We start from the raw sequence: 17,146 nt of genomic DNA on the forward strand, positions 1-17,146 counted from the left end.
GGTCTGTCTCACTACAGCTAGTATTGGGTTAGAAGCCATATCAGGGTATAACAGAAATGGTTTATTAAAGTCATGTTCAGTAACATGATTGAATCTCTTTACAAACTTAAGGTAAAACTTAGTTAGAACAATAGTGGATTGGATCTGCTTTTGCAGCATGGTTCCTGTATGTCTCAAGTGACCTTGCCAAGAGCTAAAGAAAACAGCTACTTTGTTTATACAAGCTCTGGCAAATGTTTGGAACCCAGTTAACATTAAGTCAATGTAGCTATTAACATTGTTCATAGTACAGCAATTTTGGCATTTAGCCATGCAAGCAATATGGCAGTGTGCCTCAGTTTCCCTTTTTATACAGCACATCAGGTCTGGAATGTCTTTTCCCCTGTGAAAAGTTCCAAGACTGTGAAACATCAGTATAACAAGGCCTTTTAACATAAAGTGTGTTCTCATGTATTCCTTTTAACATGTTCAAGGGATTTTCCAAAAGATTAGGCACATTGTACATTTTTCAGTTTGGGATAATAGCAACACATTAGTTACAAAAATTACCATTAGTAATAACAACAAATTCATTGCAAGTGTCCATCTACAATCATGTTTGTTATGCCACACCTTTGGCTCAATACCATTGGAGTTTGGGCATTTTAGGGTTAACCTGTGGCTTCCCTTTGCAAAATTCAGTTTTCTCTTTCCCCTTTGTTCTGCAGGATTAAACCCTGATTTCTCTTGCTTAACAGAATTCACTGGCTGATGGGGTGGGCTCTCTGTGCTAACAGCTATTAGCAAGTCTTTCCTCTCCCAGCCAGGCAAGTAATGTGCATTACCACAGACAGGAGCCAGTCCACCAGTTTTTATATCCTTAACTGCTATTATTTCCAAGGCTGGACTCTGTCTTAAAGAGGTACCACATAAATCCAAAGAGTCTGAGGGTGAGAGTTTGCTTGCTCTCCCCTGCATCCTCAAGCATTTAGCCATAAAACTGTTCTGCTCTGACACACCAGTAACCAAATCTGTCCTCAGACCCTGAAGCACAGACTGCTCACTTAAAGGATTAGAATGGAGACAGTCCTGTTTCAACACCATTGTCTTCCCAACAAGCTGGTCAAGCACAGGCACTTGGTTATAGGGCTGTTCAACTTTCTTAACAGCTTTTATTCCATCTGAGACCTTCTCAAAGCTACCCACCCTGGATCTTTCAAAAGGAAAGTCAGTGGATCCATTCACAACAGAAAATTTTTGGCTGTTAGGAACTGAAACTTCCCTGATTAACTCACTTTTACACCCTTCAGTTGCAGTAAACTGCTTGCACAGATTACCATGAGGATTCCTTCCCTTATGAACAAAGAACAGGAGTACTTGTGGCACCTTAGAGACTAACAAATTTATTTCAGCATAAGCTTTCGTGGGCTACAGCTCACTTCTTTGGATGCATAGAATGGAACACACAGACAGAAGATATTTATACATACAGAGAACATGTAGAGGTGGGAGTAGCCATACCAACTGTAAGAGGCCAATCAATTGAGATGAGCTATCAGCAGCAGGAGGGAAAAAAACAACCTTTGAAGTGATAATCGAGACGACCCATAGAAGGTGTGAGGAGAACTTAACATGGGGAAATAGATTCAATTAGTATAATGACCCAACCGTTCCCAGTCTCTGTTTAAACCTAAGTTAATTGTATCTAATTTGCATATTAATTCGAGTTCAGCAGTCTCTTTTTGGAGTCTGTTTTTCAAGTTTTTCTGTTGCAAAATTGTCACCTTCAAGTCTGTCACTGAGTGGTTAGAGAGGTTGAAGTGTTCTCCCACTGGTTTTTGAACGTTATGTTTCCTGATGTCATATGTGTGTCCATTTGTTCTTTTGTATAGAGACTGTCCGGTTTGGCCAATGTACATGGCAGAGGGACATTGCTGGCACATGATGGCATATATCACGTTGGTAGATGTGCAGGTGAACAAGCCCCTGATGGCGTGGCTGATGTGGTTAGGTCCTATGATGGTGTCACTTGAATAGATATGTGGACAGAGCTGGCATCGGGCTTTGTTGCAAGGATATGTCCTGGGTTAGTGTTTATGTTGTATGGTGTGCAGTTGCTGGTGAGTATTTGCTTCAGGTTGGGAGGCTGTCTGTAAGCGAGGACTGGTCTGTCTCCCAAGATCTGTGAGAGTGAGGGATCATCTTTCAGGATAGGTTGTAGATCTTTGATGATACGCAGGAGAGGTTTTAGTTGGGCTGAAGGTGACGGCTAGTGGCGTTCTGTTATTTTCTTTGTTGGGCCTGTCCTGTAGTAGGTGGCTTCTGGGTACTCTTCTGGCTCTGTCAATCTGTTTTTTCACTTCAGCAGGTGGGTATTGTAGTTTTAAGAATGCTTGATAGAGATCTTGTAGGTGTTTATCTCTGTTTGAGGGATTGGAGCAAATGCAGTTGTATCTTAGAGCTTGGCTGTAGACAATGGATCGTGTGGTGTGTCCTGGATGGAAGCTGGAGGCATGTAGGTAAGTATAGCGGTCAGTGGGTTTCCGGTAAAGGGTGGTGTTTATGTGACCATCGCTTATTAGCACAGTAGTGTCTAGGAAATGGACCACTATGGATATAGAAGCCCTCTACACCAACATTCCACACAAAGATGGACTACAAGCCATCAGGAATAGTTTTCCCAATAATATCACAGCTAACCTGGTGGCTGAACTTTGTGACTTTGTCCTCACCCACAACTATTTCACATTTGGGGACAATATATACCTTCAAGTCAGCAGCACTGCTATGGGTACCCACATGGCCCCACAGTATGCCAACATCCTTATGGCTGACTTAGAAGAACGCTTCCTTAGCTCTCATCCCCTAACGCCCCTACTCTACTTGCGCTACATTGATGACATGTTCATCATCTGGACCCATGGAAAAGAAGCCCTCGAGGAATTCCACCATGATTTTAACAATTTCAATCCCACCATCAACCTCAGCCTAGACCAATCCGCAAAAGCCGTCCTTTTTATAAGGCGCTCTTATCCAAAGCAATTTTCAATAGTTAGCTAACGGTACAAACAATATTTGGAAAGATCATTAAGTGGTCTGCCGAGACCCCCAGCGATTTTCAAGTGGTCTGTGGGAAAAAAAGTTAGACTACAAAACCAATCAAGGTACCTCACTTTATTTTCATTTACTTGCAGAGGTGGCTGGGGCAGGGCAAGGAGAGGCCAAGGGGACCTACAGGCCAATTGCGTTTTATCTCCATCAGCTGGGGAAGGAGAAATCAGTTCAGTGGGGAATGATCACAAGTGAATCAGAGTTCGCTGGTGTAGCAGGAACTGCTGGGTAGGGTCACACTGGGAACTATTGCTGAGCTCGCCTGAACATTAACTACCAGTGGCTGAATTAAACCCACTTCATGGGCAACAATTTACATTCCTGGAGCACCAGGATCTGGCGTTAGAACGTCCAAGGCACTAGGCCAGAACCCCACCGCTCTACGGTCCCTTCGCGGCTTCTCTGTTCTTAGGCTGGTTTGTTGTGTCTGGAGCCATCCCCTTGCGCCGTCTCTGTTTGCTGCTCTGAGTTCCAGCTCAGATACCTGCAGCTATTTCTCCAGGCGATGGGTCGGCTTCTCAAGCGAACAACTGTCCCTCCGCTGCTTTCTTTACAGTCCCTTTGCTCTTGGACAACTTTTCCCTTCCTGTCGCTGCCCCTGAAGGTGCTGGGCGGACGTTTTGTCCAAACTATTTGCTTTACTGTTGCTACAGCTCACTTCCTCCTCATTTCTCCAGCCCGTTTCTCTTTGCTCACAGCTGATTTCCATCACGTTTCTTTCGTGCTTTACTTCTCCTGCAGTTTTCTAACAATTGCTTAGGTAACGTAGAGACTCTTTTTTCTTTGTGTTTTACTGCCTGGTTCTTCCTTTAACTTTCCCCCTCATGCCTCTGTCTTTCCTCTGTCTGCCTCCTCCTGTTCCTGCCATCTCTGTCCCTTCTCAATGGGACTGTCTCCCTGCCAGCTCCCTGCCTGACCCCTTCGATGACACAGTTTAACCACTGGGTCCCTTTCCACTGGCTCCCCACTCGCTGCATCCCTTCACTTCTGGTGCCGGTTGCTATCTCGCTGGCTGCTGATGTCTCCTAGCGCTGGGCAGCCTCCCTCCAAACTCTACCAAACATTTCTACCAGGAGCACTGGGGGCGGGGGAGGAGCCGCTGGCTGCTGTCCCCCGCTGTTTTCTTTCTCTCCCCACCACCACCCCAGGCTCGAGCTCCCCCCACTTCTCCTGCCTGGGCAGCCTTGGGGTTCTCCCCACCACTGTTGTTTCCAGTTTGCAGCTCCCACTGCTCTTTAACCCGACAGCCCCCAGCCCAAGTGGGCATCACACAGCCAGCCCTGGAATGCAGTCACAGGCTGGGGGCGGTGCCGGCTGGGCAGCCCCTGGGCCCGACTCCTCTGTGCATCCCCAGAGCGGGGCAGCCAGGGGAGCATCCCCCTGGGAAAGGGGATCCCCCTTCTCTCGGCCTCGAACCTCCAGCAGCTGCTGCTGCCCCCTTACCGGGAACCCACCAGTGATTCCGTCCCTGCTCCTCAGCCGGGCGTCCCCTCTGCTGGGCCCATTGGTGCAGAGACCCCCTGATCAGGGGCGTGCACAGGAATGAAACTGTGGCCACTTTTGGAGGGGCACTTTGTGTGCCCCCCGCAATCAGAGGAGCTGGCTCTGCTCCCCGGAGTTCTGTGCTCCGGCCCCACTGATTTGGGGGGGCCCGGTGCCTGCTTGCCCCCTTGCACATGCCCCTGCCCTTGAGGGTCCATCTGGGTGTGCGGCTGGGAGCAGGGATACTGAGCCGGCCCCTCACCTGCTATCACCAGCTCCACGGGGTCGCTGGGATGCGACCAGATGAACGGGTCCAATTTGGAGCAATAATAGCAGCTCCCTGCGTCTCCCCGGCTCACATTGTGAATGGGAAACTCAGCCATGTCCCCAGCAGGCTCCGTGTCCTGCAGCATATTTGGGTTTCCATCTTTGTACAGAAGGAACCTCATGTTCTGGTGCCGACCCCGACACCGGATGGTCACGGCTCCCCCCAGGGTGACCCCCTCGCTGGGGCGCAGGGAGATGTAGGGTTTGGGGTAGCTGAGCTCTTCAGTGAGAAGGAGACAGGCCCTGAGACAGACCCCGGCACAGTCACTGCGCCCCGTCCTCGCCACACAGTCCCAGAGACAGGGCCCTGGGGGAAAACCCAGCCAGAGGAACCGCTCCGAGTTTCCAGAGATTCCTGGGAGCTACTACTGAAACTGCCCAAGGACCTAAATCCAGAGCAACCATCTTTACCCGTCTATCTACTTAATGGGGTCCCCCAATCTGGGAGCCAGGACTCCTGGGTTCTATCCCTGGCTCTGGGAAGGGGGTGGGGTCTAGTGGTTAGATCGGGAGGGGGCTGGGAGTCAGAGGTGCTGGGTGCTGCACAGACACAGTGAGAAAAAGTTCCCGCCCTAAAGCCAAGTTCTGATTATCTAACCAGCCACAAGGTGCAGGGAGGATGATTATCCCCCATTCACACAAGGGGAAATGGAGGCACAGGCAGGTTAAGTGACACCCTAAGGAGTGTCCCATCTGCCCAGAGGGCCCCATGACGGTCAATCCGGAGTCACCCCTGACTGCACTGGGGGCAGGGCAGGGTTCTGATCTCAGCCCACCAGTAGAGTGACCATATTTCCCTATGCTGAATATGGGACACCTGGTAAAATTACTCGTATTCAAGCGAGTTCAACGGCAATCAATCAGAACTATGAAGTACAAACCTTCACATTCACATCAAGTTGACTGAGCCCCTGTTAAAAAGAAATACTGTATAGCTGGATTCTTTTTATTGACCTTCTTATCTTTAAGGCTTTAGGGTTCACATGGGGAGGGGTGACTCACACCCGTATCCCCAACCCCACCCCCCACAGGGCGAGGTTACACACACACACACACACTCCCGTACCCCTCTTTCACACAGGGGGGGTGACTGACCAACCTGAACCTCCCTGCCCAGTGCTCCCCACCCTCCACACCTGGCTGGGCCCCCGGGGACAGACCCGTCTCTCCTGGTACCTGTCGCCGTGTCTTCCTGAGGCAACACGTGGGAGCGTGGGGGGAGAGGAACACAGATTTCTGCCAGGGTTCACAGCAGAATGTGGCCAGCAGCAGCCTTTCGGCACTGTGTGGCAGGGAAGGGACGGGAGCTGCTTCCAGCCACTGGGGAGGAGTGAGTGGGGGTGGGGGGGCAGGGGAAAGGGATGGCCTGGCCCGTGTCTTTGCAGAGCTCATCTCTCCCCCTCTCCCCCATGGATGGAAGCAGCTTGTCCCTTCCTGCCCGCACAGTGTGGAAAGGCAGCTAACACCCCCAGGCTGCTGCTGGCCACTGGCATAACCCAGCCACCTCCTGTCCCCCAGCTACCGCGAGGGCAGGAAGGAGTTAAGCCCTAAGGCTGCATTGTGCAACAGAGCCCAGGGAACCTGACTGCAGGGGCCTCAGTGAACCCGGCCAGAGAGGGGGCTCAGCAGGAGAGGGTAGGGGATGGAGCAGGACCCCAAGTGAGGGGGTGGGAGGTGAAGAGGGTGCTAAGCCCCTGCCCAGGGGCTGCTGTTGAACCTGCAGGGTCGGGGTGTGAATAGGCTGGAAATCGCTTCCCCACACCTGCCCGTCCTGAACACTAAAGTTTCCCCTGCCCCACAGATAGTCAAGTCCTAACACCCTGATCCACCCAGCCATTCCAGAGCTCAGCTGAGGGGCGGAGAGGCTCCCCCGTGCCAGCGCTGTGCGGGGCTTTGGCACACCCAGGGCTCAGCTCCTCCTGGTCAATGCCCCAGGCCGGAGGGTCTTGGGCTTTCCCGGGGCGCCGGCCAGGCCAGAGGCAGCAGGGGAAGGAAGGGAGGAGCCTGCCGGCCAGGCTATGGGTGAGCTGAGCGCTCCGACCAGGGGCTGGTTCTCCCCACAGCGCTGGGTTGGGCTGTGCCCCACCGGGGGGGACATGGAGGAGCAGTGTGGGGCTGGGGGGTGAAGGGGCAAAGCAGGGAGAGGACAGCGAGAGGGGGAGCACGTAAAGGGCCAATGGGTGGGCAGCAGGGGCAACAAGTAACCGGCCGCTGCCTGGCACCTGCCCGCACTCACCAGCCACCTCAGCTCGCGCCGGCCAGAAATGGGACAAGGGGAGGGGCCCTGCTGGACAAGAACTGGTGCAGCGGGGGCTGCGCTGATGGACCAGCAGGGGAGCGGCCGGCCCCACACCCTGCATCTTCGCCCCGCCACCAGCCATGCACAACCACCCCCGTTGTCAGCCCCCGGACCTCGCCAATCACCCTTGGTGGACAGCTGGCCAGCAGGGATCCGGCCAGTACTGATGGGGGGGGGGGGGAGAGAAAATATAGGACAATTTGCCTGTTTTTAAGAAAAATTTGGGACACCTGCAGGACGGCTTAAATACAGGACTGTCCCTTTAAAAATGGGGGGGGGTCTGGTAACCCTCCCCCCCTTCCCCGATCAATCAGGAGTCACCCCCAACTGCAGTGGGGGAAGGGCCAGGTTCTGATCTCAGCCCCCTGGGATCAATACAAAGAGGTTGAACTGATTTTGGGGGTGAAGGTTCAGGGCTTAGTGCCTCTTTTCCTCTTCCCCTCCTCCCCTTCCTGAACACTAAAGTTTCCCCTGCCCCCCAGATACTCACGTCCCGACACCCTGCTCTGCCCAGCCAGCCAGCAGCCTGGAGAGGAGACAGCTTGTTAGGGACCAGACCTTAGAGCAACTGGATCCTACACCCAGGTATCAGATTCCCCCCCCCTTGGGAACACGCACTAGTCTGAGGTTTCCCCCTAACCCCATGGGCACATGCCCTGGTCTCAGATCCTCCCCCATGGACACACGCCCTGGTTGTCTCCGACACTCACCAAGGAAGAGGACAGTGAGAACAGATGCCATGATGGGGGCAGTGAGGGGCCCCTCAGAGCTGCCACCAACACCCTGGTGCCCAGCTCCACTGAGCCCCACATAAGGAACTCAGCTGGTGGCGCCAGCTACAGGAAGCAGATGATGTCTCATATCTTCCTGTGTCCATCACACATTGTCTCTAATCTGCCAGCAAAATCTAGGGCGGTCAAAGTAAGCAGAGGGCTTTGCAAAACCCAAGAAACCCAGGGACCTTCAGAATGGCCAAGCATCATGCAGCTCACAGCTTGTCTGTGTCTCTGTGGAGACGGGGGACAGGCCACCCTCAACATACCCTGCAGCTTTGAGGAAGGTGCATCAGGCTGAGACCCAGGCGATCACGGGGTCTGGTCTTCAATCTTCCACTGACCACGATTTCCCTGAAAATTCCATCCCCTTTTCATTCTGGGTTCAAGCCCGGCTGATGACCCATGTAGGTAAAATTAATATGAGCTTTGGGGAGGAACCAGGGTCATTTCACTCTCTGGATGGACGGGCAGGGCGGCCGCTGACCCCGCTCCTAGTGTAAGCGGGGGAATGGTCCCGCTATTCTGGGGAACTTTCCTGGCTTATACCCGCCCCGGTGGGATTGGCTAGTGAAAGGATCTGAGTCCTCACTCCCACTCCCTTTACCCAGAGGCCTGCCTGACCTCGAGGGCTCCCCTTCCTCCCTCCCGTGCGGCAGAGTCCTCGTAACCCCAGCAAGGCTGGGCCTCGGATCCCTGGGGGGCTCGACCCCCAGTCTCGTCGTGGTCACGTAGGACAGGGGTGAGGGTGTCCCCACTCCAGGGCACTCTCTTTGTGCCAGATGTTTCCCTGACCCACTGATCATTACACAGAGTTCAGAGCACGGACAATTTATTAAACAGCAACTCATAAAAAAGTAAGTATAAAAGGGGAAGGTTAAAGGAAACAAGGCACCCCGCCCTGTAGGCACAGGGACACCACAAACAGCTGCCTCTGCACAGGAAAGGAAGTTCACAGTCTGTTCCTCACACCTCCCAGGCCTCCTGCCCAGGCCCTGGCCACGCCACAGTGATACCACAGGGTGACAATCTGTACCTGAAAGTAGCTCCCTGGAGCCCCTTATTCACCACTACGATAGAATTATGATTGGTTGGGTACAAAGGTGCCTTGTGAGGCATCATTTTAAAAGTCTTCATCTGTTGAACATTCATGTCCTGTCAGATGTACAGTAATTCCCTTGCTTAACGTTGTAGTTATGTTCCTGAAAAATGCTACTTTAAGCGAAACGACGTTAAGCGAATCCAATTTCCCCATAAGAATTAATGTAAATAGGGGGGGTTAGGTTCCAAACACACACACACACACACACACACACACACCGCTCTACGTTCCCTTCGCGGTTTCTCTGTTTTCAGCCTGTGTACATCCCTAGTTCAGAGGCAGAGTTCTTAAGATGGGTTGTTGTATCTTGAGCCATTCTCTTGTGCAGTCTCTGTTTCCTCTTCTGAGTTCCAGCTCGGATAACTGCAGCTATTCCTCCATGCCACGGGTTGGCTTCTTCACTGAACAACCATCCCTCTGCTGCTTTCTGGCATACGCACAGTCCCTTTGCTCTCTGACAATTTCTCTCTTCCTGTCGCTGCACCTGAAGGTGCTGGGCGGCCGTTTTGTATGTACTTGTGACCGGGTGTCACAGACTCACAGATTGTGCCCACTCTTGGCCCCGTGCGGTCCGTGGGGGGTGCCCCTTTCAGTGCGACAGCCCTTCTCGGGGGTCCACTCTCTCTCGGGGTCAGGCCCCACCACCTCCTGGAGCCGCACCTCTCTGAACCTTAGCACACCTGTTTCTCGCCATGGGCCCCCTCAGGGAGTCCACTCGCTCTGGACTCCCCGGGCCTCCACCCCCGAAGGGGTCGATGCAACCCTGTTCTCTAGACCGGAGTGACTCTCAGCCAGTGTAAAACAGGAGGGTTTATTGAGAGTTGAACGCAGCACAGGAAACTCTCAGGGCCTCAGGCCTGGCCTCCCTCAGCCCAGCACATCCCAGTCTCTCTGCCTCCAGGTGGGCTCTGCCTGCTCCCTCTCTCCAGCCCCGAGCCCCCCTGCTCGCCGCTGGGCATCTGAGATCCCCGGCCCCCAAGCCCCACCTCTGTCCATTGTCTTCTGTCCAGGGAAACAGGGTTGTAAACTGGGGCCTCCTCTCCTCGCTTCTGTCCTCTGGCTGGAACCGGCTGGTTAGGTCACTGGGTCCTCACTCTGCAGCCCATTGTCCTCCCACTGGCCAGAACCGGCTGCGTCTCCTCAGCTGGGCCTCCAGGTCACCAGGTCGCCAGGTCACCGGTCGCTGGGGTATCCATCTTCCCAGCCATTGGCTGGGGTCCCAAGTTCCCTCTCCGGTCCTCTGCAAAACACACTCCCTCTCCCCTCACCTCGTTAAACCAGTAACACCCAGGGAAACTGAGTCCCACCCCCTCCGCATGCAAACCATTGAAACCCCACAGAAAACAAGAAAAAAAACCCACTTCGTCACACCGGGGTGCTGGAGGGGAGCCAGCTATGGTCACTCAATTAGGGTGAACTGCAAAGAATGGTGGATATTCCAATACTTAGATTCACCAAGCCAGCATAAAACAGCTTCTTTATTACCTCACTGGTTACTCAGAAGTCCAAACAACGCAGTTCCCTTAAAGTGCCCAGCCTCAGGCCTCCATCCAGGTACCCACGTCAAATATGATGAAAATTTCTGTAAATCTTATTTCATCATAGAAAAGAAAAGGTTCTACCCATCCCAGAGGATCGGACACATCACCTCCCAGGTTAATGAATGTTTCAGATCTTACCCAAATACACGCTACAGCCAATTCTTATTAACTAAACTAACATTTATTAAAAAACAAGAGAGAGAGTCTGGTTAAAAGATCAATATACATACAGACATGAGTTCAATTCTTGAGGTTCAGATTCACAGCAGAGCTGGTGAGCTTTGTAGTTGCAAAGATTTCCTTTAGCATTCAGTTCATAGGTCATAGTCCAATAGGGTGACCAGACAGCAAGTGTGAAAAATTGGGATGGGGGTGGGTGGTAATAGGAGCCTATATAAGAAAAAGACCCAAAAATTGGGACTGTCCCTATAAAATTGGGACATCTGGTCACCCTATAGTCCAATGTCCAAATCTCATATTCAGGGCATACCAGCATGACTGGGGCCATAGACGCCGATTCTGTGGGTGCTCCGGGGCTAGAGCACCCATGTGGAAAAAAGCAGATCTGAGATGACAGAATCAGGACCCAAGGATCTTTTATACAATTTCATGTCCCCTTTAACAAGTTGGGATTTCCTGGTGGAACAAAAGGTAATTAGGATGACTTTGAAGGAGGTCCATCACCGGTACTTAGCTATACGGATTAACATAAGGTCATTTGCTTGTTCCTCCACCATTCACAGTACATTTCAAACAGAGATGAATACCGAGAGATCCCATGTTCACAATTCATTTAAATGCTAGGATCTTCTTTTGACCTCTGAATTATCAGAATACAGCACAGACAGTGTGATAAATGAAGGGTGGGGGGTAGCCCCATTTATGGACACCCAGCCAGCCAGTTAGCGGTAAAATCCCTCTTGGTGTCTGTTCTCTGCTTGCTTTACCTGTAAAGGGTTAACAAGCCCGCAGGTAAAAGAAAAGGGAGTGGGCACCTGACCAAAAGAGCCAATGGGAAGGCTAGAACTTTTAAAATTTGGGAAAGAAACTTTCCCTTTGTCTGTTGTTCTCCAGAGAAGGAGACATGGAGCAGCAATGCTGTGTACGGCTTGAACCAGGTATGAAAATGCATCAGATCATACCTAGAATTACTTATTTGAAACTCCCCAAATATGTAAGTAAATTAGGAATGTTTAGCTAGATGCGATCAGGTTTATTCTTTATTTTGGCTTGTGGATCTCCTCTGTGCTAACCCCAGATGCTTTTGTTTGCTTGTAACCTTTAAGCTGAACCCCCAAGAAAGCTAATTTGGGTGCTTAATTTTTGTGATTGTTTCTTTTAAGATCTAGCAAAAAGCCTAAGTTCCAGATGTATTTTTTTTCCTTTTTGCTTTTAATAAAATGTACTGTACCTTTTTTAAGAACAGGATTTGGATTTTTGGTGTCCTAAGAGGTTTGTGCACATGTTGTTTGATTAGCTGGTAGCCATAGCTAATTTCCTTTGTTTTCTTTCTCAGCTCTTCCCCGGGGCGGGGGTGAAAGGGCTTGAGGGTACCCCACAGGGAGGAATTCCCAAGTGTTCCTTCCTGGGTCCAAAGGGCTTTTTGCATTTGGGTGGTGGCAGCATTTACCAAGCCAAGGTCAGAGAGAAGCTGTAACCCTGGGAGTTTAATACAAGCCTGGAGTGGCCAGTATTAATTTTTAAAATCCTTGCAGGCCCCCACTTCCTGCACTCCAAGTGACAGAGTGGGGATTCAGCCTTGACAGACAGGGACTGTTGATGACATTGTCCACCCTACTTATACATATGTAAACACACAAAACCGCAAACATTATCTCCCCACATGTCTTCTGTGGGTTATTTATTTTGCAGGATGTTTAACCCTTTCTAGCCATGTGTCACACCCCCAACGTGAGACTGGTGTGGAAGGGTGAAATTAGAGCTCCTGGATACACCTTAAGGACCTTCCCGCATTGATATGAGCTGTGCTTACATTGAATTATTTGTGAGGCCAAATTATGGATGCATGCTCTGGCCCCAGCCAAAAACTTAGTCCATACTTTGTGAAACACTTTAGTGATTCTGGGGTTTGGTCTATGTGTTAACTTAACATAGCCATTACTGTTTTCCAGAGAGCACTTGCTCTGGCATTCAGCCATGAAAGCTGTGAGGTGTTGTACCTCAGTTTCCCTTTGTGCACAGCAGTTCAAGCTTTTAGTGGTTCTTCTGCTGTGGAAAGTTTTAGAAATGTGTCTATGCATTAGCGGTGGAACCGTAACATTATTAGGCTTTTTAATACAAAGTGTGTTCTTGTTGAACCAAACAGCATAATCATAAGGGTTTCTATTATGCACCACTCTTAACACGTTTAAGGGTTTTTTCAAGAGACCCTGCACATTGTACATTTTTACAGTTCACAGTCACAAAAGTGAACATTAGCATTAGCATTAACATCACATTTATTACAAGTGTACATTCACAATCCTTTTTGTTATGCCACGTCTGTGACCCAATACCATTGGGGTTTTGGCATTTTAGGGTTAACCTGTAGCTTTCATTAGCATGATAAACTTTTTCCCTTTCTCCCTGTTCCAGAGGGTCAAAATCTGAGCTCTTTTGCTTAACAGAATCCATTGGCCGGCTGGGTGCATCCTCTTTGCTAATGGCTATGGGCCAGTCTCTCTTCCCCCCACTCAGTCAGGTAATTTGCATCAACACAGACACTAGCCTGTTTAGCAGTTTTCAGATCCTCAAACTTTACCAATTCCAAGGCTGGACTCTGTCTTAAAGCGATACCGTCCGTTTTCACTACCATGTTAGATTCAAGGTTCTTTTGTCCTTCCCTTACCAACCTCTACTTCCACATGGAATCAGATGTCAAGTCCACTAAGAGACTACAAGACATCTCCAAAATAACTAGAGATGAGAGTTTGCCTGCTTTCCCCTGTATTCTCGAGAGATTAACTGCACAACTGTCCTCCTGCTCTGCAGATTCAGCTCTCCAGTCGTCCCTCTGAACCTAAGGCCTTGGCTACACTGGCAATTCACAGCGCTGCACTTGCTGCGCTCAGGGGTGTGAAAAAACACCCCCCCTGAGCGCAGCGAGTGCAGCGCTGTAAAGCGCCAGTGTAATCAGCGCCTGCAGCGCTGCACGCTCCCTCAGCGCTGCAAGCTATTCCCCTCGGAGAGGTGGAGTACTTGCAGCGCTGCGAGAGAGCTCTCGCAGCGCTGGCGGCGCGACTACACTCGCGCTTCACAGCGCTGCCGCGGCAACGCTGCCGCGGCAGCGCTGTGAATCTGCGAGTGTAGCCAAGGCCTAAGATACAGACTGTTCACTCAAAGAATCAACATGGAGACAGTCCTGTTCCAACACCATTGTCTCCCCGACAAGCTGGTTAAGCTTATAGGGCTGTTTAAACTCCCTAACAATTTTTATTCCAGCTGAAATCTCCTCAAAGCTATTCACAGTGGATATTTTCAAAGCAAATGCAGTGGATTCATTTTCATTTGAAAGACTTTGGCCCCTGGGCAGCAACACACTTTCCTCAGAAGAGAGACTGTTTACTATCAACACTGGCCCATTAAGAGTCAATGGAAACAATTTTTTTTCACAGACTTCAAAGACTTCACCAAGAAATTCCTTTCCCTCTGCAATATCCTGCACTGCAACAGGTTCTTTCTGAGCTCTATTTATGTCCAGAACCGACTTTGGCACAACGGACAAATCACCAAACTCCTTCTGAGTTTCACGTACATCCAGAATCACCCCTGGCCCATCACGAGGATTTTCACAAACCCCCTTTCAGGTAAACTGCTCGACTTCATAGTCACAAGGTTAGAAGCATTCTCTTCCTTGTGCCAAGTTTCTACACTGTCAGTGGGTAACAATGTCCAATCACCTTCATGTTTTCCTTGTGCCCTGGCTAGGATATCACCCTGATCAGACAAGGTTGTCATATCTTTACCCAACACCACACTAGCAACATGCAAAATAGAAGCACCAGAATCGCTTGGTCTCTGGGAGCTATTTATGACATTAACTGGATGCAACCTAGTTGCAATGTCATCATCCCTAGTAGACACAAATTCAGGACCACTTCCTTCCTGGGCTTTAGCTGTATCCAGAATCAGCTCTGGGTCAACTGATAAATTTTCAACCATCATAGGCTGACAGGCTTCTTCTGTCTGCTCTACAAACAGAAAAGAGCCGGAGACACATTCCCCTTTAAGAGACACACAGCTTGGGATCTCATTTCCCTTGTCCCAGCACACATGGCTGTTCACGGACAATTGCTTGGAGATTGGGGTAGCTCCCTTCATAGGCAAGTCATTACCCCCAACAGACACAGGAACATTTCCTTCACTGTCACAATTCTCCACACTGGTAACAGGTAAGGTGCAGGGATACTCACGTTCCACTGTCCTGGCCTTTCCAAACTGCTGATTAGACAAAGCCATCCCCTGCCACACAGAATCGCTGTCCCACCCAGTGTCTCTGCTTCGCAGGGGTCGCCGGTGACGGAAAGAACCATTTCACCGTGGTGCAGAGCGAGCGCTTTGCCCAGGTTTACCGAGAGCAGCAGCAGGAGCTGGCTGGGATCATCCCCTGGGACAAGGAGTGACACCCGCCCCCAGCTCAGGCAGGGTGCACAGGGCTGTACGTAGCCAGGGGATGCTGTGGCTGCTGGATGCCCCTCCATGGAGTCAGGGCTCCCCCTAGTGGTGACCTGCAGAACTCCCCCCTCCAGAGCAGCTAGTGCTACTGCCAGGGGGCGCCCTCACCTGATGTCCAGTGCCCCACGCTCATCCCTCCTTCCCATCCACTCTTTCCTGCCCTTTCCCCCCCCCCCCCAAATAAAAGCCACCTGCATCTAGGGGTCAGTTTATACCCCACGCTGCTCCTGAACTCCCTAGTCCGGATGGCAGGACACGCCGTCAGCAGCTGCCTCCTCTATTGCATCCACCTGTGAGCCAGGACTCCTGGGTTCTCTGCCTGGCTCTGGGAGGGGAGGGGAGTCTAGTGAGACCAGTCTGGCTGGGCCAGTGAGTGAAACCCTGGCACCCTCCAGGGGCTGCTACTCCAGCTGGCTCCACAGGGGCTGCTGTTCGTGAGGCTGGGGGCCATGGGTCCGATCCTGGGGTGCAGTTATTGGGTCACAGGCTGTTTGGGGGGGCAGGTTCTCTGAGGCAGGGGGGGTTTGGGGAGCAGGAGGGTTTGTGCCGGCATCTCAGCCTCCCAAGGACAGCAGCTCGTCCCCCAGGGAAATTTTATTGTCCACACGGCTGGATCCAGACTCCTAGGGGTGCAGAGAGATGGGGGAGGGGGTTGAGGGCTCTGGGTCACCGTGGGCCCAGCCCCTGGAGGGAGCAGGAGGCACAGAAGGGGGGGTCACCTCACCTAGGGCACCTCCCTCGGACGGCTGTAATAGGCCTCAGCCAGGATCAGCCCCAGGACGAGCAGGACCACGGCGCTCAGCCCCAGGCGGGCGATGTTGGCGTGGGTGAAATCTGGGTGCCCCGGGGGAGCTGCTGTGGGGGGAAGGGGAGAGTCACTCGACCGCTCGGATGGGGAGATCAACAGCTGGCGCTGCCCCAGAAGCAGAGCCCCGAACCCCCATCTAGCTGGTCTGGCCCAGCCCCCTCTGGGGTCTCTCAGGGGGCGCGGCTCTCGGGCCTCAGCTTCCCCAACAAAGCGGTTGCCCAAGTGGACAAACTTCCCCTTCTCTGAGGGCCCACCTCCTCAGTGACTCCATCCCCCTTCCTCAGTCACTCGTTCTCCCCCACCCTCACTCACTCGCTCATTTTCACCAGCCTGGGGCAGGAGGTTGGGATGCGGGAGGGGGTGAGGGCTCCGGTTGGGGGTGCGGGTCTGGGTTGGAGTCAGGGATGAGGGATTTGGGATGCAGGAGGGGGCTCAGGGCTGGGGCAGGGGGTGGGATGCAGAAGGGGGTGCGGGGTGCAGGCTCCAGGCAGTGCTAAATTCTGGCAGCTCCTGGGAAGCGGCCGGCATGTCTCTCCAGCTCCTAGGCAGAGGGGTGGCCAAGGGGCTCTGCGCGCTGCCCCTGCCTGCAGGCGCTACCCCTGCTGCTCCCATTGGCCGTGGTTCCTGGCCAATGGGAGCTGCGGAGATGGGGCTCAAGGCAGAGCCATCATGCGGAGCCCCCATGGCCACCCCTCCGCCTAGGAGCTGGAGAGACATGCCGGCTGCTTCCCAGGAGCCATGCAGAGCCGGGTAAAGAGCTGCCAGCCCTGCTGTGCCACCAACTGGACTTTTAATGGGCCAGTCAGCAATGCTGCCTGGAGCTGCCAGGGTCCCTTTGCAACCGGGTGTTCCAGTCAAAAACCGGACACGTGGCAACCCTAATCCCAGGCCCCGCCCAGGCACCCAGCTGGTCCCAACCCCAGATCCAGGCCCCCCGGATCCGGTCCCTCTCCTGGGATCCCCCAGTAGCTTCCAGCAGCAACCTACAGGGCAGGAGGTGTCGGAGGAGCTGGGGGTCTGGTGGGGAGGGATGGCCAGGGGCTGCCCCTC

At 52.3% G+C, this 17,146-nt stretch overlaps 1 protein-coding gene across 1 annotated transcript in view; it reads right to left on the reverse strand.

Annotated features, from left to right (window-relative positions):
- Positions 1-17,146, reverse strand: part of LOC135893069 (immunoglobulin superfamily member 1-like) — a 127,762-nt gene that overhangs the window by 107,281 nt on the left and 3,335 nt on the right. The window contains exon 4 of the mRNA XM_065420858.1: positions 4,835-5,119. Within this exon, the coding sequence (XP_065276930.1) occupies positions 4,835-5,119 (285 nt within the window). The remainder of the gene's footprint in view (positions 1-4,834; positions 5,120-17,146) is intronic.

The sequence above is a fragment of the Emys orbicularis genome, chromosome 21 (genome assembly GCF_028017835.1).
Source record: "Emys orbicularis isolate rEmyOrb1 chromosome 21, rEmyOrb1.hap1, whole genome shotgun sequence".
Lineage (NCBI taxonomy): Eukaryota > Metazoa > Chordata > Testudines > Emydidae > Emys > Emys orbicularis.